Raw genomic sequence first — 25178 nt, 5'->3', positions numbered from 1 at the left:
GGGTATTGTGCAGAGGACTTCCTTTAACAGTTTGGACAGATGATCTCCTGTAGCTTAGAGGGTGAAATAGAAGAACATTCATTTGTCTACAGACAGACAGAAATTGGCCAGGATCTCTACTTGAACCCAGCAGATGGAATTAAACTGAAACATTTTGGTCTTCGGGAGATGAGACTTGTGTGTCGCAGGCAGAGATTTGCGAAGGCAGCATTGCCCCCAGTGCAGAAAAACTCACTGGTGTCAGACAGTTGCTTACTGAGATAATCCCAGATGATCCAAATATGCAACCCATGCCCCATGTGTTAAAGAAAGACAAATAATATTAAACTGTTGGCTCTTGCCCAGCAAATGAAGGAAAATACGCAGAGTAATAACGTCGCCGACACTGTAGTTTGCCATTGTATCTGGCATACATGCTGGCAAAATCATGTTCTTTGGATTCACCAGCTCATGGGACGAATTCAGTACAATTCTCTACTTTCAGCCTTTGCTCTTTAGCATTTGTCGGGTAGGAGTTAAATGTGCCTCAGTCTATTGTTCCAGCAACACAGTGTTAATTCATATTCTTGTGATTGACAGAATTTCTTTGGCCCCGAGTTTGTGAAAATGACGATTGAGCCATTCATCTCCTTGGACCTACCGAAGTCTATCTTGGTAAGAAAGGGGCTGTTCAGCAGTCAGTGGTGGGGAAAGTATGTTAAACTGACTAATGCACTTTTAGCACGAGTGTGAATGTTGGGATATTTTATTTCACAAAATGCAGACTAAGAAAGGGAAGAATGATGACACCAGGCGAAAAGTAAATGTGATGCTTCTAAGCGGGCAGAAGCTGGAGCTGACCTGTGACACCAAAACGATATGTAAAGATGTCTTTGACATGGTTGTTGCCCATATTGGTCTGGTGGAGCATCACTTGTTTGGATTGGCTACATTAAGAGGTAAGAATAATGATTTTATATCGTTGATGGGTACAGAATAAGAAGAATTAGGTACACGGTGTTGAGAAAAGATAGCAGAGACTGCCTGGCATCTACGAAGCATTTACCTTGAGTTACGTTCTCTTGCATTGGGGAAAAAACCATTCCTGAATGAAGAACAACTTCGCACAGTAAAATCATGTGCTTGCCTGAGTTCTGGCAGCTCGTCTTGGGCTGCCTGTTCCCTTTGGTTTCCCAGTTTCCTTCCCTGCTGTTTGCTGCCTTCACTCTGACTAGTGTTCCTCAGAGGACACCAAAGGGCTTTGGGGTCTCTTAATATGCCCTGGGCAATGTTGCATCCTCTTGTGGAAGCAAGCCAGCTGAGATGTATAGGAGGGCCTCTTGTGTAAATGGAGTTGCTCCTGAGCTGCTAATTTTTTGCTACTAGAACAGACCAGAAGTTGGACTATCCCCACCTCCCCCCAACCAACAGGCGAGAAGGTCGTTGTGGCAGAACTAATGTGTTCAGACACAAGTTTCCTGTCAGTTTTTCTCGCAGGCTGTTGCAGAACCGTAGCACTCAGAATATTGATATGAGATAGAAGCTCTTAGCAACCCAAGAGCTTATTCTGTCCATGGCAGGCTTCCAGTGCCCTTGGCAAGCTAGAAAGCCTTGAAAACATTGCAGAATGTAAACATGCAGAAATGTAAATGGGACAGAAGTTGTAAGGAAGGGATGGAATGACAGATTTTGAATTTCCTATGGGATAAGAAATTTGAAATTTTAAAGAAACTCTATCTCTGGTTTTGTATCTGTCAGAGAAGGTAACATTTTTTTTTCTGCTGTTATCTTTGGGAATAACTAAAAAATTATTTCTTCTGCACTTATTCAATGATCGCCTTAATAGCTATTGTGCTTATAAGTCATTGTTAGTCAGCAGAAAGTCTTACTGTTCAAAACCAAATTTCAGTTGTAAATCTGGTATTGATCCTTCAGCTGGAGGAAATATTTGATTTTAATGTTTTTACACATGTGCTTCCCTTTAACATTCATGGCAGACAATGAATTTTTCTTCGTTGATCCTGACATAAAGCTAAGTAAAGTAGCTCCAGAAGGATGGAAAGAAGAACTGAAGAAAAAGAACAAGCTCCCTGTCAACTTCACTCTGTTTTTTCGCATAAAGTTTTTTGTGGATGATGTCAGTCTTATACAGTAAGTGTATGAAAAAAAGAAAAATTAACCCCTTAAGCCCTAAATTTGTAGACAGAAATTTGGTATTAATAAAATACTGGATATTTGCTATAACAGGAAGGGTACCAAAGATGGTGTGGCGTTTTGTTTTGTTTTCCTGTTTCTAGGCATACACTGACCTGTCATCAGTACTATCTGCAGTTGCGGAAGGACATCCTAGAAGACAGGATGTACTGTGATGATGAGACAGCCTTATTATTAGCATCCCTAGCTCTCCAAGCTGAGTATGGAGATTACCAGGCAGAGGTACACCACCAGTTTAACCTCTCAGAAACTCTGTTCTTGCTGCTTAATTAAGGAATGGATGGAGCTGCCACGCATGCTTCACAGTTCTACCTCGGTCTGGGAGCTAAGCTGATATACTGTTGGCAATTTTTGCTGTGGGCAAGTTTTCTTCTAGTCTAACACAGGGCTGTTGTAGAATCTAGTTTGAGATCTGGGTGTTTGAACCCATTCTCTTCAGTGGAAGTACAGTCAGGCTTGAATGGGAAGAAACCATATTGAAATTAAGCTCTGGGTCAGGGTTGAAATGCTGAATCCCTCCCCTTATTCAACTATAATATATGATTCTCTGTAAAATAAATGTTTATGCTTCATTTGTGCTCATAGAGTAGTATACGGAGATCCCGTCACAAAAATGTTTTGTGTTGTAGGTGCATGGCATGTCGTATTTCAGACTAGAACACTATGTTCCAGCTAGAGTGCTGGAGAAACTAGATCTGTCCTACATCAAGGAAGAGCTACCAAAATTGCATAGCACTTATGTGGGTGCATCTGAAAAAGAGACAGAGTTAGAATTTTTGAAGGTAAGTGGGCAGCAGTTCAGTTCCTTTATCTGTGAGTTTAAAATTCCTTGTGGGAATGTGGGTGCGTGGAATTTAAGTGAAAGCAGAGGAAAACAACTCAGATTCTGAATAACGATGAAAGGAAGAAAGCTGAAAAGATCTTCTGAAAAGATGCATCATTACAAGTGAAATCATAATAGATGGGAAGGAAGTCTTCCTGCTCAAATAGACTAGATAAAAGCAACTATCGATCCTTGTGTTTACTCTAAAGGAAGCTATGATTATGAGGCAGCACCTTGTATTCCCCACTTCCTTTATTCTTTCTGTCGAGAAGAAAAAATATTTATGAAAAGTTTTGTTACAGTTAATGTTTTGTATACTGCTTGGTATGAAGCAAGCCAGACACATTACCAAGCAGACTTCCTAGTGTAGATCCTGTGTAAGATGACAGGAAAACTATAATCACAGATATATTTGGTTTATTCTAAAAGGACCCATTAAGAAACACAATTATGGGTTTTGCTGCTGTTGCTCATGAGATAATGATCAGGTCCTGCCTTGATACAATGGCTGAGAACGAGTTCAGTGGGTGACGATTTGCTGCTGAGACTGAAATAACCATGACACTGTAATTCCACAGTCACCTGAAGCTCCACAGTCCCTTGGAGAAGGCAGTGGAAGAAGCACTCAGCTGATTTTGCCCGCTCTGAGGCTGCTGCTTTTTTGGCAGAAGTGTTCTTAGGGACATGGTTTAGTGCTAGATTTAGGTTATGGTTGCAATCGATGATCTTAAGGGTCTCTTCCAACCAAAATGATTCTATGATTCTTATAACTTAGCTACAGAGGACAAGAGTAGGGGACTTGATCCTAGCTAAACCTGGTTTAACTGGGGGTGGGGAAAGCAGTTAGATTCCCTTGTTTGATTCATTACATCAATCCCTTATTCCTGCCAGTACTGAACAGACAGCTGGAATGAATGCCTGGGAGTGCAAAGTGAGTGAAACTGCATCTTTCGGCAGTTGTGATGCCTTAATGTGATCACAGAATTGCTGTGTTAATCTAATTCTGTGTTTAAGAAATGTGTTGTTCACAAGTGCATCTGGCTAGTTACAGTTTGTTGCCAGCAATTGGTTTGTGCAAGTTTGATTTACTCACAAGTTTGATTCATGCTTTTGTTGTTTGATTTTAGTGCTAGGTTCATTTGCTGTAGGATTTGGCAGGTCAACAAATTCTACTGAGACTTTTAACCATCTAGAGCAGTTAATGCTGATGTATCTCTGTTGTACAATCTGTGAACTGTGTAAGTGGAATCACTAGGCAGAGAGGAATCTTTTTGCTAAAATTCATGTATATCTATGCATATATTAAAAATATTTATATAGAAGTATAAAAAAACCTTAACTTCGTGCTCTTAGAAGTTTTATTTCATTGATCTGTTCAGTTGTGTCAGAGGCTCACAGAATATGGAATTCATCTTCATCACGTGTTGCCTGAGAAGAGATCCCAGACAGGTATCCTGCTGGGAGTGTGCTCCAAGGGAGTCGTCATTTTTGAAGTTCGCAATGGTGCCCGCACACCTGTACTACGCTTCCCATGGAGAGAGACAAAGAAAATATCCTTTAGTGTAAGTTCGTTTCTTTTCCTCTGTCTGTCTGTACATGTCTGTATATGTATCTCCAGATGCTGGTTTTGGGTGTTTATTTAATTTTTGCAAATTAAGCTGCTGTTCTACAGCGTAATCTGTGGCTATATTTTGTGTGGCTGAGCTGTGTTGTATTATGGGATTGAAATAGGAGTTTTAATGTTTTAAAGATTTTTTTTTTCCTTTTATTAACTTGCATTATATGCTGCTGAAGTTCCAGCCTCAGAAGAGACTTTAGCACCTGTGTAACTCGGAGCTGCACCCGTGTTGCTTTTAAGTTGTTTTATTTCCCAGAGCAGTTAAGTTAAATGATAATGGGTGAAAGGAGCTGACACTTGACCTGGATAATACCAGCCGACTTCAGTGGGGACACCATAAGCTGGTGGTCACAGGCCAGTTTTTAATGAGGTGTTGAGCTTCTAATGCTTACCTTTATACAGGTATTGGAAACAGTACTTCTAACTCTGTCTGATACCGTGTTGAAAACCTACAGCCTGTTTAATCTGTGATACGATTTTAACTAGAATTGCTAAACTGAAGTTTAAAAAATGTTAAAAAGATTAATTTAAGACCTGGAACATTAACATGTAGATTTCATAATTAGATGAGCATCTAGTTCTTTTTCTCTTGAGTTGCAGCACCACTTGGGACTTCCTGGGAGGCCTTGGAAAGTGCTGTTCTGCAAAGTGTAACAGTACTGGTTGTCATTAGTCAGCACTAACAGTAACAGAGACAGATTAAATAATAACAAAGTACCATCTTAGCTAGCCCAGAAGTAGCTTTAAAGTGCTGCTTTGTAAATATCAAATTACTTTCAGCCCTTATTTTGAACAGAATCTCACCCATCGGTGCATTTGCTTCAGGAAAGTTTGAATGCTGTAACTGTGCACAAGCAAATACAAAATTCTTTGTAGGCTAAAAGAGATCATTGTATTCAACTTTTTTTTTTTCTGTCATGTAGAAGAAGAAAATAACTTTGCAGAATACATCAGATGGTATCAAGCATGCATTTCAGACTGACAACAGTAAGACTTGCCAGTACCTTTTGCATCTCTGCTCTTCCCAGCATAAGTTCCAACTACAGATGAGAACCAGGCAGAGCAACCAAGACACTCAGGACATTGGTAAGGACTGTGATGCTGTGTTGGTTTTTAATAGCAATCTACATGTATTTTTGTAAGAAGGAAAACTGAACTTGAGCTTCAGTCTTTCTGCAGAGTGCTACATGTTGTAGCTGTGCATTTGGAGGGGTTGTACTACAAAGATAATCTACTAGCTGTGTTTTTTTAGATTTTGTTTAAGGAAAAAAAAGAGTTGGCAGATCACATAGAGCTGGCATACAGCAGCTCCTCTTGAATAAAAATAATCTAAAAATAGGTCACTAATAGTACTTTCCTATTTGATTAATGGCTTTTGGCATTTTTCAGAAAGAACGTGAAGATATTTCCCTAATGGGATTTTTACCTTTTGTTGATTGTGAAATGAATCGGTTTGATAATGTGGAATTACAGATAAAATGGTGCGATCATGCTAGGGCAAATATAATACGGAGCATTTCACGATGCTGCATCTGTAAGCTGTGGGTGTAACTGTTTTTGTTCCACTTAATGTTTGGTAGGCCTGGTAAGGAACAACGCTGATGCTAGCATGTTTTCTTCAGAGTGGCCATCTAATTTTTGTGTATAACAGAAAATGTAATGATGTCCTTTAATTGGAGAATGCATTCTTTGAAAAAAGCCTCTGTACTAATTTCTTCACTACTTGGAGCAGAGCTCACGTGACTGGCTGGCATTCAGTGCAGCCTGGAAATGCTATTTTGGTCAGTCTGCCTGCTCATTCTTTCTTTGTTCCCTGGTTTTGTCTGTCTGCATTCCAGTTGCTGTTAATCCAGATTTCCAGTAGTGTAGCTGGGACAGAGTCTGACCCCATTGCTGTGGAGACTGGCATCTGGAATTTTAAAAAAGGAAAGAAAAAAAAAAAGATGGGGGGAGGCGGGAAGGCATGTGGCAACTCCGCAGCCTTTTTTCTATTCTGTTGGGCTCAAGCAACTTCGTGTGAAGAAGAAAGACTAAGTGACTTAAAGCTTTTGTACCGTTCCCTAACGTAGTGCTTGCTTATCCTGAAACACAAAGAAAAGCAGTGCCTGGAAGGCTTTGTTGGTGCTGCAAACTTGGTTGCTCTTTCACGTGCAGTATGTGTTGTGCTTTGCGAGTCTGGAAAATAATAGTTTGCCTCTGTGTGGTGCAGATCACTTTGAATTCAGAGGTCTGAAATGTCATCAGTCATTTCTAGTCAGAAGCAAATAAATTAGTATTATGGTTAATTCCATTATGCTTGGTTACTAAAAGCAGAAACAATTGCTTTCATCATAATTTTACTGATCTACATCGATTAGCCATGTTTCGCTTCCCTGCATATATAGAGAGAGAGAGCAACAGAGTTCCTAGAATAAAATTTTTAAAAAGACAAAGTATTGTAATACAGGTAAGTGAAAAAAAAAATCAAGCAACTAATCAAAATAGTAAATTAATTATAAGTACTGCTTTTCTTCTGTTAGAGCAGTGAAATCCCAGGCAGTATTTGGGAAGCATTATTCCTGGCCTGCAGAAGTGTCAAGTTTGATGGTTTTATTGTTCTTGTTTGTTCATTTGTTTTTTCTAGGGCTCTTAAAATATCAGTAAAAATTGGGGGTTGGAAGCACTTGGCAAAACAGTAAAGAAAAGGGCGGGTGACAATATTATTCACTGGAGACTGATCCCCACAGGAAGTGTATATTTTGAAGGTTTCTTACTTAAGGACTGATTCTGGGAAAAAGCATTTTAGCACATGTAAATCTAATAGGAAGAATTAGGCTCGGAAAATTAAACAAAAACGCCTCTTGAATAACATTCTTTCTGCATTAATAGAAAGAAGTTAAAGGCTAAGTTAAAAAAAAAAATAGTAATTTTATGATACACAAGGAAGGAGATAAAGTATAATGTGAGGAATGACAGTTTCTTTTTTGCACAACTGCTGTGGCCATGCAGTGAACAAAACTGAGCACTGAGTTTAAGACAGATGTTTGGATTCATAAATGGGGATATAGAAAAGCACAAAGACTAACTGAGGGTTCAGTCAGACTTACGAAGGACGACTTTTGAGCACACAAGAATTTTCAGTTAAGGGGTTGGCAGAAGGTGTGAAAGACCTAATGTCTGTTTGGATAATGATGTGAAAGTGTTCATCTGAAATACATAGTAAAATCCTGATTGGTATTTGCAGAGGGTAGGTACAATGTCAAGAGAAGAGATCTTAAAATATTTTATTAAGGTACTCTTCCCCAGGAGGGGAACTAAACAAGAGCAAGTGTTGTTGATAGCTTCTGTCAGAGCCAGGAAACTGAGATTCGTGGATCTCTGGTCTTATCCAGCAAAACCATTCTAGTATAGCTCATCTAGTCTGTCATCTAGTCTGTCTGGTGGCTACGGCTAAAAGGGGATATTTAGTGTGGATAAGGAAGTGGTAGTTGTATGCTAATTCACCTTCAAAAAGGACAAAAAATGCTAAATCTTCTAAATCTGTGTGCTTGTTACAAAGTAAGTGTGAGTTACTGTTGCAGTTAATTCCTGCCCTGGATATTAGAGGAAGGAATGTAATTTGGAATGGCAGTGCTGAGTTTGCCAAATTTACTCTTTAATGGTGAATACTTCAGCATTTAGTAACGCTGATGCACGATGCATACCAAAAAGTTGCACAGCTCTACGTAGAGTTTAAATCAGAAATCTATAGGCAGTTGAGGATTGCTTTTCCTCAGTCTTCCCTGTGAACTGCCTCCAGGACATCAGTGAAGTTTATGAAGGGTTCAGATAGCCTGATTTCCTTTAAAAGCTCTAACCAGCAAACATGTTGCCACAGCTTATCAAGTTTCTGTGTGAAAGCCAAGCCACAGGAACTTAACTGCTAGCCTTAGGAGGCAGTTAGGCTAATAGAAATGAGCCCGACTCAGCTTTGCTCTGAATTAAGAGGGGGTTAGGCTAAGCTGTATTATCTTGCGTTTGCTTTCAGCTAAGAACATCCACCCAGACAGTTCCCACGACTCAGCTGACAGTCATTTAATTAGAATCCAAAACCTGTTTCTCTCTGCTGCTTAAGGGAATCCTTGTTCAGGAGTCAAAAAGTCTGGCAAACCCCAGTCAGCACTTTCTGTTCTGTTCTGTGCTAAAACGTTTAGAATGTTTCTGGCAGGGAAAGTCCCTGAGTGCACCTGAATGACCTGATGCACTTGAACCAGGTAGAGGTGCTGCCAAGTTCCCACAAACTTGCAGCTGTACTGTGTGTCAGGGACTCATGTGAAGTTAACTAAGTAATGATTGGATGGAAGTTTGGTAGAATCTGGTGGTGTAGAAGTGGGGGAGCCCTATTTGTTAAAATTATTGAAAAGACTTATGCAAGCAGGTTAAAGGAAGTGTAGTGTTCCAGGTCACTTGGCTTGAGGATATTATTTGCTTTGCAGAACAAGGTGATGTGCCTGTCTATAAGGCACAGCAGTTTAACAGGAAATATGAGTCTCCTTACTAATAAGGAGGTAAATATTCTGCTATTCTGTGTTTTCTGGATGTCAGTGTAATAGATGGTCAAGTTAATGTAATGCCATGAACTGCAAACTTCACTTCCTGAACAAACAACATTGTTGTTGTTTATATGTACCTGATGATGGCACATATTTCTGAGCATCTAGAGAAAATGTGCTTTGTGTGAGCTGGTCGTTCAAAATGCACGCTTTACACAAGGAGGTCACACTAGCTCTGCTGTATAACTTAAATTTGTTTGTTTGTCCCCAGAAAGGGCTTCATTTAGGAGCCTCAACCTTCATGCGGAGTCTGTCAAAGGTTTCAACATGGGACGAGCAATCAGTACTGGTAGCCTGGCCAGCAGTACTTTGAACCGACTTGCTGTTCGACCTCTGTCTGTTCAAGCAGAGATTCTGAAGAAGCTGTCCTGCTCTGAGCTCTCGCTCTTCCAGCCGCTTCCCAGCTCCTCAAAGGACAAGAATGAGAAGACTCCGTGGGAGGAGAGACCCAGGGTTATGAGCAAGTCATTTCATGATCTGAGTCAGAGTCACATCTCAGTTTACCCCCCAAGGAAAAATATTATTACTGCACTGGACTCCTCCCCCCAAAAAATAGAAGACATAATGGGCAGAGTCTTTCAGCAAATGCCAAAATTTGATACTGGGTCAGCAGCAGGAGCATTAAAACTGAGCAAGTAAGAGTCTCTCTGACTGCCCTGCAATATCTTTGTGTACAGTCAATGTACATTTTGTATCAGTTTTGATTTATTATTCATACCATTATTTTATTACATTGATCCTTCCCTCTCCCAACTTCTTCTTCCCTCTGTCTGGTTTCCCTTCTCTCCTTCTCCCCTTTAAGTTCAAAATCTCATGCAGGTTTAAGTAGAAGCCCTGAAAGAAAGAAAAATGAATCAGACTCATCATCCATTGAAGATACCGGTCAAGCCTATGTTGTAGGTCAGCATGCAAAAAAATAATATTACTATATTTACTAACTAACCTCTAAAATTGCTTTGGCTGTAATGCTTTGATGTATTCATTAACTGATGTTAATATCTTGATTTGAAAAAGGGAACAGGCCAATTGCCCGTTGTTCCTGAATAGTTGTTGCAGCAAATTTAAAAAGTCCTCCTATAAAAACACCAGTCTGTACACAGGTGTGCAAAGTACTAGTATTTGGCAGTGAAAGCTGTTCCAGAAAACATCTTCCATTTTGTCACTTCAGAGTACTATTTTATTGTAGAGATATTTTAAAAATTTGCTAGTCTTCACAGTCGGTTTGTTGAACTTGAACTTTTCTAGTGTTTTGTGTGGAAAGTGTGCAGGGAGCAATTTTTGGAAGTGGACTCAGTTTGGCATAAGCTGGCTGTTGGCTGGCTGAGCAGGAACTGCAGAGTTCTTTTGGGTTTGGTCTCATTTGGATATAATAAATTAGGTACAATTTTACAGTGCATTGAGTGTTTCACAGAAATACTTTTTAAAGGAGCTAAGCCAGACATACTTATTCCATCATCAGTTTCTGGTTGGAGGAGGTTCCCTGTTACAATAACAGAAACTATGGTGTCTGACATGTTTGCAACGTTAGCTTACTTTTGTTGCTTTGCTTTTGTTTAGTATAAAAATATTGATTAGTTACAGAAGTTCATAAAAAGTAAAAGAAGGTTATGTCTATGGGCTGTTTATAAACAACCTCACCAAAAAAAAAAAGAAAGCCAGAGTGTGACATACAAATACTTGCCACATCTGCCCCCACTGCACTTGAAATGTGAGGTGAGACACGCAGAGTCTGTAGAGACTAGTTGCAGCCGTTTATCCTCTGCTTTAAGCTTTACAATTAGCATTATCGTCTGCTTACTCATAATCTTGTGGGCAGCAATTGTGATAAGGATCTTTGCTACATGTCAAAAAGTCCTGCTGAATCACGTTGCCAGTGCTGGGGGATGCACATTCTTTGCATGATGAAATGCATTAGCTGAAACTTTAGGGTTCAGAGGTTTGGAAAAGGCCAGGAGTGCTTTGCTAAGAAGCTTCAATTATCTTAACTCACTTCCATAACTTAGCACGTTTATTATTTTATCCTCTTTAAACTATGCTCATATTTGTTTGGCATTGATCATGCCAAATAAAATATGCTTCTGTATACCAACCAATTTAAATGTAAGTACTTGGTTCAGATTGCTTGTTACTGCATCAATTTGTTAGTTAACGTACAAAATTTTACAAGACTCATGTTGGTTTATGAAGTTAGGCATATTAATTTTATCTGAAGTTAACAGTGGTTGTAAAGGCCAGATCTCTGTCCTTTCTTTAATTCTTTGCCTTTGCATGAGCTACCATCTATCTGAACCTTGAACTGCAACCAAAGTACATGAATAATTTGGATTTGCTAATCCAAAACTATTTTTGTGTTTATTCATTTTTAAAATAAGTAATCTGATATTGTGAATGAGCTCGTGTGTACTGTGTGAAATCTGAAATACTTCTTGGTAACTTTCATTTTAAAAAAAATGAAAACAATGTGTAATATTTGCATTCATATCACAGGCGTTAGCATGAATACTTCGGGAAATCTTCCATCATCACCGCTGTTAAAAGAGAGCGGTAAGTTGATAAATAATATGCCTATAGAACTAATTCAGTCAGTTTGTGAAGCACTTGTCAAATGCTTCACTGTTCCACTTATCCTGTTTCTTCACTGTTCTTAAATCAAATACCTTTACCTATTAGCTGGGTAGATCCTTTTTCTAAATACAACTCTTAATATTTCTTTTGAATTGCCTCTTATGGGAGGTTTTGACGTCAATGTGTAATATTTTTCGAGTATGAATAGTGTCTGTTTAGTTTGAGACTTGAAGGTTGCTGTTGCCAAACATACCGTGCTCTTCAAAGCTCATTTCCCTTACGTGTGAGTTTACTGGTTCTGTCGAGCCTGAGAAGATCGTATTTTCTTTTTAGTACTTTAACTCTTTAGGTTTGCGTGACTTCATATAATAAGGCTCAGTTTTACCAAAGTGCTTAAAATGAAAGTTGGACCCCGCTAGTTGAGAACAGCTTACCAGAGAAGTAATCTTTTTTAATGGAATAGTACTTCAAGGCAAACCTGAAGGGGTTGTAGCTGGGCTTGCACCAGTGGGGCAGCACTCTAGAATTGATGAAGATCAGGAGGCCTCCCATACCCCTAGGGTAAAATCGGTGTTCTCAGCTCTCTCCCTGAAATGCCTGTACACCAATGCACGCAACAGGGGGAATAAGCAGGAACAGTTAGAAACCTGTGTTCGGTCAGGAGATTATGATCTGGTGGCAATTACAGGGACATGGTGGGACAGCTCAAGTGACTCGAATGTGGTCATCATGGCTGGCTATGTCCTTCTCAGGAAAGACAGGCCAGCCAGCCGTGGTGGTGGAGTTGCTCTTTATGTGAGAGAGCAACTACAATGTATAGAGTACTGTCCAGGGGGGGATGAGGAGCGAATCGAGAGTCTATGGGTGAGAATTAAGGGGCAGGCTGGCAGGGGTGATACTGTTGTGGGAGTCTATTACAGGGTACCAGATCAGGGTGAGGAAGTTGATGAGGCCTTCTACGGGCAGCTGAGAGTGGCCTCACAGTCACAGGCTCTGGTTGTTATGGGGGATTTTAACTACCCTGATGTTTGCTGGAAGGACTACTCAGCCAGCCAGCCACAGTCCAGGAGGTTCCTCCAGTGCATTGATGATAAGTTTCTGATGCAAATGGGGGAGGAGCCGACTAGGAGAGGTGCGCTGCTGGATCTCGTCCTCACTAACAAGGAGGGTCTGGTTGAAGCAGTAAAAGTTGAGGGCTGCCTTGGTTGCAGCGACCATGAGATGGTGGAGCTCAGGATCTCGTGTGGCAGGAACAGAATACCAAGCAGAATTGCAACCTTGGACTTCAGTAGGGCCAACTTTGGCCTTTTCAAGCAATTGCTAGGGGAAATCCCGTGGGCAATGCTGCTTGAAGGTAAAGGGGCCCAAGATAGTTGGTTAGCCTTCAGGGACTGCTTCTACCAAGCTCAAGATCAGAGCATCCCAACACGTAGGAAGTCAACGAGGGGAGCCAGGAGACCTACGTGGTTAAACAGGGAACTGCTGGGCAAACTCAAGTGGAAGAGGAGAGTTTACAAATCATGGAAGGAGGGGCTGGCCACTTGGGAAGAATGTAAGGCTGTTGTCAGAGGATGTAGGGAGGCAATTTGGAAAGCTAAGGCCTCCTTAGAATTAAACCTGGCGAGAGGGGTCAAGGACAACAGGAAGAGCTTCTTCAAATACATGGCAGATAAAACTAACACCAGAAGCAACACCACTGATGAATGGGGTGGGTGCCCTGGTGACAGAAGGTACAGAGAAGGCAGAATTACTGAATGCCTTCTTTGTCTCTGTCTACTCTGCCGGAGGCTGTCCTGAGGAGCCCCGTACCCCTGAGGCCCCAGAGGAAGGCAGGACAATGGAGGAGTTTGCCTTAGCTGATGAGGATTGGGTTAGGGAGCAATTAAGCAATCTGGACATCCATAAATCCATGGGTCCAGATGGGATGCACCCGCGGGTGCTGAGGGAGCTGGCTGAAGTCATTGCTGGACCACTCTCCATCATCTTTGCCAAGTCTTGGGAAACGGGAGAGGTGCCTGAGGACTGGAGGAAAGCAAATGTCACTCCAGTCTTCAAAAAGGGCAAGAAGGAGGACCCGGGTAACTATAGACCAGTCAGCGTCACCTCCATCCCTGGGAAGGTGATGGAACGCCTTATCCTTGGTGCGATCTCAAGGCATATCAAGGATGAGAGGGTCATTAGGGGCAGTCAACATGGCTTCACCAAGGGGAAGTCGTGCTTGACCAACCTCATAGCCTTTTATGAGGACATAACGAGGTGGGTAGATGATGGCAGAGCAGTGGATGTGGTCTACCTTGATTTCAGTAAAGCATTTGACACTGTCTCCCACAGCATCCTTTCTGCTAAACTGAGGAAGTGTGGACTGGACGATCGGGTAGTGAGGTGGACTGTGAACTGGCTGAAGGAAGGAAGCCAGAGAGTCGTGGTCAATGGGGCGGAGTCTAGTTGGAGGCCTGTATCTAGTGGAGTCCCTCAAGGGTCGGTACTGGGACCAGTATTATTCAATATATTCATCAACAACTTGGATGAGGGAATTGAGTGTACTATCAGCAAGTTTGATGATGACACCGAACTGGAAGGAGTGGCTGACACACCAGAAGGTTGTGCTGCCATCCAGAGACCTGGACAGGCTGGAGAGTTGGGCGGGGAAAAATTTAATGAAATATAACAAGGGCAAGTGCAGAGTCTTGCATCTGGGCAGGAACAACCCCAGGTTCCAGTACAGGTTGGGGAATGACCTATTAGAGAGCAGTGTAGGGGAAAGGGGCCTGGGGGTCCTGGTGGACAGCAGGATGACCATGAGCCAGCACTGTGCCCTTGTGGCCAAGAAGGCCAATGGCATCCTGGGGTGTATTAGAAGGGGGGTGGTTAGCAGGTTGAGAGATGTTCTCTTTCTCCTCTACTGTGCCCTGGTGAGACCGCATCTGGAATATTGTGTCCAGTTCTGGGCCCCTCAGTTCAAGAAGGACAGGGAACTGCTGGAGAGAGTCCAGCGCAGGGCAACAAAGATGATTAAGGGAGTGGAGCATCTCCCTTATGAGGAAAGGCTGAGGGAGCTGGGTCTGTTTAGCTTGGAGAAGAGGAGACTGAGGGGTGACCTCATTAATGTTTATAAATATGTAAAGGGTGAGTGTCACGAGGATGGAGCCAGGCTCTGCTTGGTGACAACCAATGATAAGGGGCAATGGGTTCAAGCTGGAACACAAGAGGTTCCATTTCAATTTGAGAAGAAACTTCTTTATGGTGAGGGTGATGGAGCACTGGAACAGGCTGCCCAGTGAGGTTGTGGAGTCTCCTTCTCTGGAGACATTCAAAACCCACCTGGACACCTTCCTGTGTAACCTCATTTAGGTGTTCCTGCTCTGGCAGGGGGATTGGACTAGATGATCTTTTGAGGTCCCTTCCAATCCCCAACTTTCTGTGATTCTGTGATATGAATGAGCGAGCAGCCAAGTAGTGTCTGATCACGACATGTTGACTTTTCAGTTGACTCTCTGCAAACACGACAGAGCAGCGTTGCCTCACCAGAACGAGAGATCACTTTGGTGAACTTGAAAAAGGATGAAAAATTCGGCTTAGGTAAGTCGCTTTAAAATTGTTGTCATTTGTGTTCCTAGAAGCTAAAAACAAAACTGAGTTTTCTGGTCTGTGTTTATTTATTGTAGAACTGAGGAAAACAGTGCAGAGAGTAGCTGGATTTCTAAGGCATTTAAGATGCCAAAGCCTGGACTTACTTGATGATGCCTGCTACTGATTTGTTGAGTGATGTTAAGCTAGTCCGTTTCTCTTTTTCTCCATGTTCTAAGTGTTGGATGATATTTACATTGTGAACCAGTCATCCTAAAAGTTTGTCTGCCTTCAGATACAGGGTTTGTGGCTATGCGGACGCTTCACAGCTGTCTTGGCTTAAATGCTTTAAACAAACAAACAAACAAAAGGTAGTATAAAACCATTATGAGCTAATTGTGGAGTGATTTTCTTACTCTTATATCATCAGATGTAACCCTAATTTGAGGTTTAAGGAGCCTGGAAGGCAAGATACTTGCATTCCATTCCTTCTTCTATCACTGATTTTTTTTGGTAAACCCATGATATTTTTCTCTGTATGAGTAATGAATCATTTGGTGTCAGTATTGTGATTTCGGGAGGCTCTCTGAAGTGTCCTTACGGACATTGTTCTGTCATTCAAAATAGGACTGTTGTGTAAATTTGAAGGGGGAGGGGAACCCTACAAGACAATAATATTTAGCATTTACTCTGCACAGTAACTTAAGAGTTGACCAAAAAGGAAATAAATTATTATGAAATAGACCCTTCCTTCTCTTTCTACCCCGTGCAGTCTGTGGTACTTCGTTGTTTTAGCTAGAACAGAGAAGGCCCTATACCGTTTTTTGTTTTGTTTTAGTTATTTTTTTAAATCTTGAACATCCTTCCCAGGTTTACCTGGTAGAATTAGCAGAAATAGATTAGAACCCTCAAAAGAAAACAGGAGTTTGAAAATCTCTGTGCTTAAAACCACGGTCAGACATTTAGGTGAGGCATCTAATAATGGCGAAAACCAGAAATTTTTAAGAGAAAATATATTTCATCTCATCAGTGAATGTACATTTAACATCATCTGTTTGTGCGTGTATTTCTTTTGCCACAGTTGTCTTCTGTAGCCTTTGCTGGAGTTTTCTGGGAAGCCATCTAGACAAAGTCTGAATCACTTGCTCAAAAACAGAGAATGTAATAAAGCTTAGTCAAAAAAGCTTTACCATTTACTTTCACGTAGAGTTCTTTGAGATGTGTAGTTTTCTTTTACTTTACGTTTATGTAATGACTAAGTTTTTGTCAGTTCTGAAATACTGATTTTTACTGTGTTAAGTTACACTCTGATCACTGACATTTTTGTCCACTTTGGTTTTTTTTTTTAATAGGCTTTCAAATAGTTGGTGGAGAGAAGACGGGGAAACTTGATCTGGGAATTTTTATTCATTCAGTTATTCCCGGAGGGCCAGCTGATTTGGAAGGATCTCTAAAACCAGGTGAATATTGTAGATAAGAGGTGTATACATGAAATAAAAAGTCAAATATATATGTGGAGCCATTTACATCTATGGCTGCGGGCATCAGTCCCTTACAAACACCAGCCTTCAGTTACCTTCTGGGTAATATCTGAAAACTGGTGATGCTTCTTTGTTAAACTATACAAAAACAAAAATCATTTGAATCAAAGTAAAAATGATAAAGCTTGAAGTAGCAGAAACTTGAAGTTATTTGCTATTGCCTCTCAATAGATGCTTTTTAATTTCAATTTTTTAAAACTCAAAATCCATTGTTTGATTTTTGAAAAAGTGAATGTAACCGTGTTACTACCATAACAAAAATGTATACATACTTTATTTAATATCTGCTTTCTTTTTTCCTATTTTAGTCGGTACTTTGAATCTAACTGCACATTTGCTTATATCACTTTCTCATTTTTTTTCTTTTGCATCTATTTTTCTCATAGCAGAAGAGAAGGTAGAAATGGGTGACAGAAGTCAGGAAAATATCATAATATGGAAAAGTTTGGGAGGTTTAAAAAGATAAAATATTCATAAACGGTTTTGCTTGCTTTGGGGTGGGGTTTTTTGTTTGTTTTTTTAATTATTAGGGCTCCCTATTCCAGCATCACTTAAATTTTAGTATTTTTTTAATCCATGCATTGTGTAGAGTTTTTCAGACTTGTGCTCCACATTCTCACTGATGATTAAAAATGTAGATGTTAGATTGCATCTGAACAAACCCTTTTGTGCAGGGCACCGACTAATATCTGTGAATAGCACAAGTTTAGAAGGCGTCAGCCACCGTGCAGCATTAGAAATTTTGGAGAATGCACCTGAAGATGTGACACTTGTTATCTCTCAGCCCAAGGACAAGCTGTCCCAAGGTATGGCTAGAAATATTTTTTTATTCTTAAAGAATTGTTCTTTGAGTTTGAGCACTCTGCCTTCTTGACACCTGTTTGTGAAGCCTTTCTGTGTTTCCGTAAAACCACTAATCTAAGCAGCTGAGGTAGCTGTAAAACACCACGCTAACTGCACTCACTTGAAATTGTGTTCTGAGACTGAACAAAGTGTGTTATGGTAACGTTTAGTGAAGACCCACTGATTGCATCCTAAACAAAAAGTTTTCTGTGTAGTACAAATGGGTAAAACCATATGTGGTTGCCAGCTGAGTAATTTGTGTCATACTTGCAAAGAAAATGTTACCAGCTCCTGCTGACTGTCTTATCTCCTGGTTTTCAGCATCATCTAATGCTGCGCCCATCAGTAATGGAACAAAGGGTTATTTAAGGAGGCCATCGTCGGTGCAGGACAATGAAGCAGAGTCCTCTTCAGAAGAACACAACCGGTCCCATGGCCACCAGCAGCCCATCTCGGGGAGTTTGTCTGGCTTGTCGGGAGGCAAGCGGGATGGAAGCATGAGCTCCCAGGACTCCAGAACAGAGAGTGCCAGCCTGTCTCAGAGCCAGACAACCGGATTCTTTGGCACACGTTCCAGTGGCAGAGCCCAGCAGGATCCTCAGCATTATAGCGATTCCCAGTCTGGGCTTTCCAAAATGAATGAGAAGAGAAGATCCTCATCTGACAGTGCTCGAGCAAAAAATAGAAGGCCTGGGGTAGTGGAGTCTGTGGAATATTCTGACCGAGGGGATTCTGACATGGATGAAGCAACTTATTCCAGCAGTCAGGAGCAACAGCCAGCTAAAAAGGCAGAGTGTATTTCATATTATTATTTCCCATCAATATAATAGTGGTAGTGAAATAGCTGACTGTGGACGTGCATAAAGGTGAAAGGGTGTGGGGGAAGGACAGCCCAGCCTGCAGCTTATCCGTGTAGCGGCAAATGCTCATAGCTGATTTCTAGTAGTTTGGCGACTTTGTTCAAAATAAATGGAGAAAATCACTCCTGTAACTTGAAACAACTTCCCAGTTTTCCAATGTCACAAGATGGGCCTGTCTTAACTAGAGGCAGATTCTCCTTTGGAATGAACGTAGAGTGCAGTTGCTGATTCTGTAGACAAACTTTCAATGTTGTGTTTGTCTAATGTGCGATCATAGTCTAGTGACAACCCCTGGAGGTAAGTTTGCTCAGCTGGCAGATAGATTAAATTTTCCCTGGATTAGATGAAAGTATTATTGGTGCATCTGGAATGGGTGACAGCAGAACTCGTATTTTGGGATCCATCTAGTCCATAGAGAACTGCTCTTGTGTAGGGAAGTTCAGCAGTGAGCTCCAAACAGAGACAGCTTGCTGCTTCAGCTTTCCAAAAGTACACAGTAGCAATTAATACAAACTAATTCCTAATTTGCAGTGATTCCTCTTCATCTGATGGAGATTATTCAATAAAGTTGTGGCAGCTCCTGCAAATTAATCCAACAGGCCCTAGGCTGCTGTGATACTGAAGTTTCTATGTTCTGTGACCAGCTCACTTTGGCAATAAAGGCTCAGCTGCTGAAGGCCGAGCATATTTCTGTGCTAAACCTGTTCAACTGCAGCAATGGAAGAGTTAAAGCAATGAACCTTACCAGTTGGTACTTTCCCACGTAGATTCCTTTTGGTTGCATCTGACTCAAAACCACATCCTTTAGGGTCTTAACTGTAAACTTCTGTTCTAATGACAAATAATTATCTTTTTTTTGTTTCTTTTTCTTTTTTTTTTTTTTTTAATAAAGGAATCATCATCAGCAAATACAGCAAACAAAATGAATTCTAAAAAGGTTACTGCCACACATCTTAAACCTGGAGATATCTTTGAGGTTGAACTAGCCAAAAAAGATAACGGCTTGGGAATAAGTGTCACGGTACTGTTTGACAAGGTTTTCAGATGTTTTCTCTTTTTCTCTACTCCCAGCAACCCATTAAATTGCTAAATTACAAGGAAGCAAAATATTTTCTGGAGTCACTGTTAAGTATATAGTTTTACTGATGTGTGATTAATCTTACCAAAGCTGAAAAGTAATAATAATTTAAATCCCTTTTCTTGTTATCTCCCCTTTAAACAACTTGTCATTTTATGGTGGAGCCCGAAAGTCCTAATAGAATCTTATCACAGACGCTGCTTTGTGAGTACAGTAGCAAGATAGTCTTTGTCCCTTGCCACCTAATCGTGTGGCAAATTTACAAGGAGAGAAATAGAACCTTCCCTGACGGATATTCCCGGCAGTGGAAGGGACAGTGTTAATTAAGAGTATATATGCACGTCCACACGGATATACTGTGTTTAGTGTTCTCCCTCTGCTGGATAAAAGGCAGAAAGCAAAAAACCTCTTAAATCCAGATAAGACCTGGCTGACGCTGCCTTCTTGCAATACGAGTGAAAAATATATTTTTAATGGATTCATTTCTCTTCAGGCGACAAAATTTTGAAAGTAGTTTACGTTTAGGGCCTGCCATAGTGCAGAGTCGCACTTCAGGGAAGATTTATAACCGAGATGCATGCATTTTTTACTGTTCCTGTTCTTGTATTTTGTTCAAAAATACATTTGGGTATTTTAATATTCAAATATTGTCTCTGATCACCAAACTATGTGGTAAACTGAAAAAGGAAAAGTTGCTCAAATTGCAACACTAGAGCAGTTACTAGCCGTAGTTCAAAACTGGTGGCTTTCACTGGTTATTTATGCCTAAAACTAAGTTGACCTTCTCCCAGGTGTGGCCACATTGATAGGCATGTAGGTGGAGTGCCAAATTGCAAGATTTTTCTTATGTGTGGCTAGTATTGTAAGAGGAACAGGATGAAATTCTATTATTTTAGCATCCCAGTCTATGCAAAGTCATACTGCTTAGTCAAGCTTGTACCTTGAGACAGCTGGAGGAATAAAGCGGTTGGATATTGAATAGCATCCAGCCCGCTGTATTCATGCATTGGCCTTGTAGAAAATGTTAGAAGATGCCGACTGATGCCGAGTTTTCCTTTAAAGGATGACCAAGTGGTATCTTCATTGCGCTTTTCTTTTTTAACCCCCGTTCTGCCCCTCGCATTGCTGTTCCGTACAGTGATGAAAAGAAGAGGCGTACGATGAGTTCTGTGTTCTAAGCATTCACAGGTGATACCATGTGCTTTGGGAGTGAACATTAATACACTCTTGGTCTCCCTCTGCATGCTTGTGCTCTCACACCTCGCTGAGCTCTGAAATGCATACAAGCACCTGAAGTCCAGCACAGCGCAGACACGTTTCTGCCGAAGGATATTCGTTCGATTTGAGTGCATTTGCATTGTGATGCATCGTGGTTTTTTACAGTCTTCCCGCCCCAACTTCATTCACAATAAATTGCATGACTGCAAAAACATGCTTTATGTGTAACATTTGGGTTTTGATAGTGTGACTATTCCTTTTACGTCCCAGTAGCCCAAGTGCTTCCTGAGTACAGCTTTCCTTATGTGACACTGTGTTTAATTACTAAGTATTCTAACTGCAAAAGACTAACAAATCCTATTTTCGTTTTCCTTTTAGGGTGGTGTAAATACTAGCATAAGGCATGGTGGTATTTATGTGAAAGCAATTATTCCTAAGGGAGCAGCCGAAGCAGATGGCAGGATAGAAAAAGGTGGTATTGCAGTTCTTTCTGTTGGGGTTATTAATGTGAAAAAGGGCAGATAACTGTCTGTGGTGGACTTGAGGGATATACTGTGGTGTAGAAGGTAGGAACTCTGTTTGCCTGCTTTCATTGTACCTTTTTCAGTTATCACTTTAAATATTGCCTTGATAATTCTGTGGATGAAGATTTTTTAAAAAGTGTAGAACAGCTGCAGAACCAGCAGAAAACTGCTGAGATTGTGAAGGGGAAAAATAGGAGACAGGCTGCAGGGTTTGGTTTTTTTTTTTCTGCCTTCTAATGCAGCCTGTGTTGTGGGTAACACTTCTCTATTCCAACCATGGAGAGAGAAGGCTTTGTATTATTTGTGGCCTTCTTGCTTGGCATGCTGGGCAACTTGATACAGAAAATCACTGTAGTTGTTAGTGCTTTTCTTGTTTGTAAGCTGAGCCACATTCTTCACCATAGCGAGAATTCCCACTGTAGACTAAGAATTGTTTCTAATAAAGAGTCTGAGTTTTGTGGCAGGCCATTGTTCTGAGGGTTAACACTAGCTTTGACACAAGGTTATCCCAAAACAGTTTAGTTGCAAAGTTCTCTCCTTGACTCAGAGTGTGGAGGGGAGGGAGAATTTGCTTTAATAACAGTCCTTGTTAGCTGACACCTGAAGGTTTCTGTGCATCATACGCATTTTATAGATGATGTTCTGCCTCCTTTTCTTAAATTATTAATCATTTGTAGGTGACCGTGTGCTCTCTGTCAATGGGATTAGTTTGGAAGGTGCTACCCATAAGCAAGCTGTTGAAATGCTGAGAAGCACTGGGCAGGTAAGCAGCTGCTGGTTCTACTCTTGTCTATAATAAACCAGTTAATCATGAGTGAAAAAGAGGTAAAGAAACCTGAAGACTGGAATTCTCCCCAGCATCCAGGTTGTTTTAGACATGTTTTTTTACAATTTTTGGCTCACGGACCTCAAGTCTCGCTGCACACCCAGGCAAAATTCTGGCTCTGTGTGTGGGTGAGAGGTCTGCATGGAATTGGGTTCTCCTTGTCCTTGGCTTTCATAGGAAGGAATTGCTCCTTATATGCCGCTGTTTGGCTGCTGTGTTGGTAGCTTTACTTGAGTCTTGGCCTTTTTGGATAGTGCTTGACTCTGTCAGTGGTGTCTCCTCATTTAATAGTGCTCTTTATGGCAGCTTCTTCATATATTGAAGTACATGCACACCTGAAAATAGCCAGTGAATGTACGCATCCAGAGCTGCTAACAACTACTATTTGTACTCATTGTATAAAGTGCTTTTAACTCTCTTCGTCACTTCTTCACCCTCTCACAACCTTTTATTATGCTATGTTGCCAAGTATCTCACAAATCCATCAGTTAATTTTGGAGGTTGTCGCTTACAGGCCTTAAAATAAGGAACAAATGGGGGATGTACAGGAGAGAGAGGCGTCGATAAATTTTACTGCTGCAAAACTTTGAAGTCTGAAAGTTAGAAAGAAACAGGTGTTCTAGACTGTGCTATCTCCATGACTGTTGCCAGTTAACTGGAGAATTTTCCATCTCTTCAGGTGGTGCATCTGCTGTTGGAAAAAGGGCAGCTTTCTGTGGCCAAGGTTCACGCTCCGGTAACGCCACAATGCACACCTCCAAATCTGGTGGGGCAGTGTGAGCCACAGGAGAAACCAGCGACAAAAACTACAAATGCCAAAGATTACAGCTTCGTCACTGCAGGTCGGGTCATGTATGAAAACTGTCTGAACTTTCAAAGCAACCTTTAGTTTTTATGCTGTTTTTCGTCAGATCTTCTGTAGAATAGAAGGACAGACAAGAGACAGAGCTGCTAGAAATCTATACCGAGCCCCTGCACATAATGCAATCTCTTCCTTTTTATGCTCTTACATTTGCTTTTACTATTTCTTTTCACATCTTGGCAACTTTGTTTAGTGTCTATTTAACTGTTTGCTCTCTCACTGTTCCTTGTCGTTTCCTAATTTCACCAGCTTCCCAGGCCAGGGCTATAGCAAGGCTGGAGTAAAAGGAGTACTGCTAGCTCTGGTGCTGCTAAGAAGGAGTGACAAGGGGAGGTTAACATGCTTATATATAAGGGGAGCCTCCTGTAGGTCCTGCTGTTCCTGTCTAGGTGAGAGAACTGTATGAAAAGAGGACATGAGGCATTTGTGTAGCTGACTAGAGGTTGGCATGTTAGAGCTTCTTGTGCTGTGAAGGGGAGGGAAGCCTACCCAGATGGGGAAACCACTGCAGATATGTTTTGGTCTTCCTGCCTGGGATTTATCCTGTCTGCCAGGAGCTCCAGTTGCTGCTCTCACTAATATCTGATCTGTAGACCAGAAAGGTCCTGCCACTCGGTGCTTTAGCAGGCTCCTTTACGGACTTCCCTGGGAACAGCATTTTGGAGACACCTTGTATTTCTGTATAGTGTGGATATTGTCAGGGCAAGGCAGCAGACTGAGAAGTCATGAGCTTCTTGTATCCTCTTTAACTTGGAGGGATCTTTTAGGTAATGCTTTTGTTCACTAAAGTGGACGTTAAGCAGAACCCTGCGAGGGGGAAACTCTGCACTGTCACATATAGAGTAAGAGCACCAGCTGCTTGTTTTAATGGCCAGTGGGATGTAGGAAATAATCAGTTAATGTTTCTTTTGCAGAGAACACATTTGAGGTGAAACTGCTGAAGAACAGCTCGGGCCTTGGGTTCAGTTTCTGCCGTGAAGATAACCTTACCCCAGAGCAAATGGGCTCAACTATTGTGAGGGTGAAAAAGCTCTTCCCTGGGCAGCCTGCTGCAGAAAGTGGGCAGATAGAAGTTGGGGACGTCATTCTGAAAGTGAACGGGGCATCACTAAAGGGTTTATCCCAGCAGGTTTGTATCTTAGTAGTGCAAGTCATGCTCTGGTAGTCCTGCAAATCTTGGGAGTCCGTGTCTAATAATAAATCCACTGTGGCCATAGGAAGTCATCTCTGCTCTGAGGGGAACATCTCCAGAAGTCTCTCTTCTCCTTTGTCGACCGTCACCTGGTACACTACCAGATATTGATCCTTCTTTGTTGGTAAGGTGTATGACGTATGACTTTTTTTTTTTTAATTACTGTTTGAAAGCTCATATATTTGGTCTGGCGAGTGGGTTAATTAAATGCAAGATGCAGATGGAAAGATGAGGGAGGTTGCTCGCAGAAACGTGATTCCTATAGTAAATCCTTCATGAGTAGACAAAGCATTTCATGGAAATATGAAAAGAATGCAGGCTTTAATTATTTTTTCCTCCTCAATGTTGTGGTTTAAAACATTAGATATTGGCTTAATACACAGTTTCTGAGATGGGGGTTTCTTTGTAGCCCAGTGGTTTGAAGTTGATCTCAAGTATAAATTGGATATTTCTGTAATGTATCTGAAGAATACTTTGTGAAATGCTAATTTGTCTGGAAATTAGAGGTGTTACAAAGGATATTTTCAAAATGCTCCAATAAGTAAATCAAAAGAACAGAAGGCTATTTTAGGACAGTTGGAAGAAGTGGAAATTAAATGTGTTTCAACAAAAGAGAATGTGTAGGGAAGTTTGCCTGAAAAGTAGGCTTTCCATAATACAAGAAAGTATAAAAAATAATGGAGACAAGTCTTCTAATTTAAGTTATTTTAATATCATTTTCAATCAATAAAAAACATTCAAGTCTGATGACAGAAACTTAAATGTACAAATACAAATATAAGTGAAGTTACAATTAGACTAAGAGATTTGCAACTGAACAAACTCATAATACAAATAACTAGTCCTGTAACGAACCTATTTGTAGTATAGAATAGCTTTAATAAAACAGCACATATA

The 25178-nt window shown here is 41.0% G+C and overlaps 1 protein-coding gene across 3 annotated transcripts in view; it reads left to right on the top strand.

The window, feature by feature from the left end:
• The window catches only part of PTPN13 (protein tyrosine phosphatase non-receptor type 13), a 124024-nt gene that overhangs the window by 79282 nt on the left and 19564 nt on the right, over positions 1-25178 (top strand). For 2 of the 3 annotated variants that reach the window (XM_065633372.1, XM_065633374.1), the window contains exons 12-31: positions 580-654; positions 764-938; positions 1977-2130; positions 2277-2415; positions 2823-2975; positions 4396-4578; positions 5558-5720; positions 9417-9840; positions 10008-10105; positions 11693-11749; positions 15257-15349; positions 16690-16797; positions 17553-17684; positions 18043-18509; positions 19474-19617; positions 21256-21349; positions 22079-22164; positions 22907-23069; positions 24004-24218; positions 24307-24405. In XM_065633372.1, coding sequence (XP_065489444.1) covers positions 580-654; positions 764-938; positions 1977-2130; positions 2277-2415; positions 2823-2975; positions 4396-4578; positions 5558-5720; positions 9417-9840; positions 10008-10105; positions 11693-11749; positions 15257-15349; positions 16690-16797; positions 17553-17684; positions 18043-18509; positions 19474-19617; positions 21256-21349; positions 22079-22164; positions 22907-23069; positions 24004-24218; positions 24307-24405 — 3222 coding nt within the window. The remainder of the gene's footprint in view (positions 1-579; positions 655-763; positions 939-1976; positions 2131-2276; positions 2416-2822; positions 2976-4395; positions 4579-5557; positions 5721-9416; positions 9841-10007; positions 10106-11692; positions 11750-15256; positions 15350-16689; positions 16798-17552; positions 17685-18042; positions 18510-19473; positions 19618-21255; positions 21350-22078; positions 22165-22906; positions 23070-24003; positions 24219-24306; positions 24406-25178) is intronic. The other variant, XM_065633373.1, reaches the window with a different exon arrangement.

This window comes from Caloenas nicobarica, chromosome 4 (genome assembly GCF_036013445.1).
Source record: "Caloenas nicobarica isolate bCalNic1 chromosome 4, bCalNic1.hap1, whole genome shotgun sequence".
Taxonomy (NCBI): Eukaryota; Metazoa; Chordata; class Aves; order Columbiformes; family Columbidae; genus Caloenas; species Caloenas nicobarica.
This window is presented reverse-complemented; position numbering and strand designations above follow the sequence as displayed.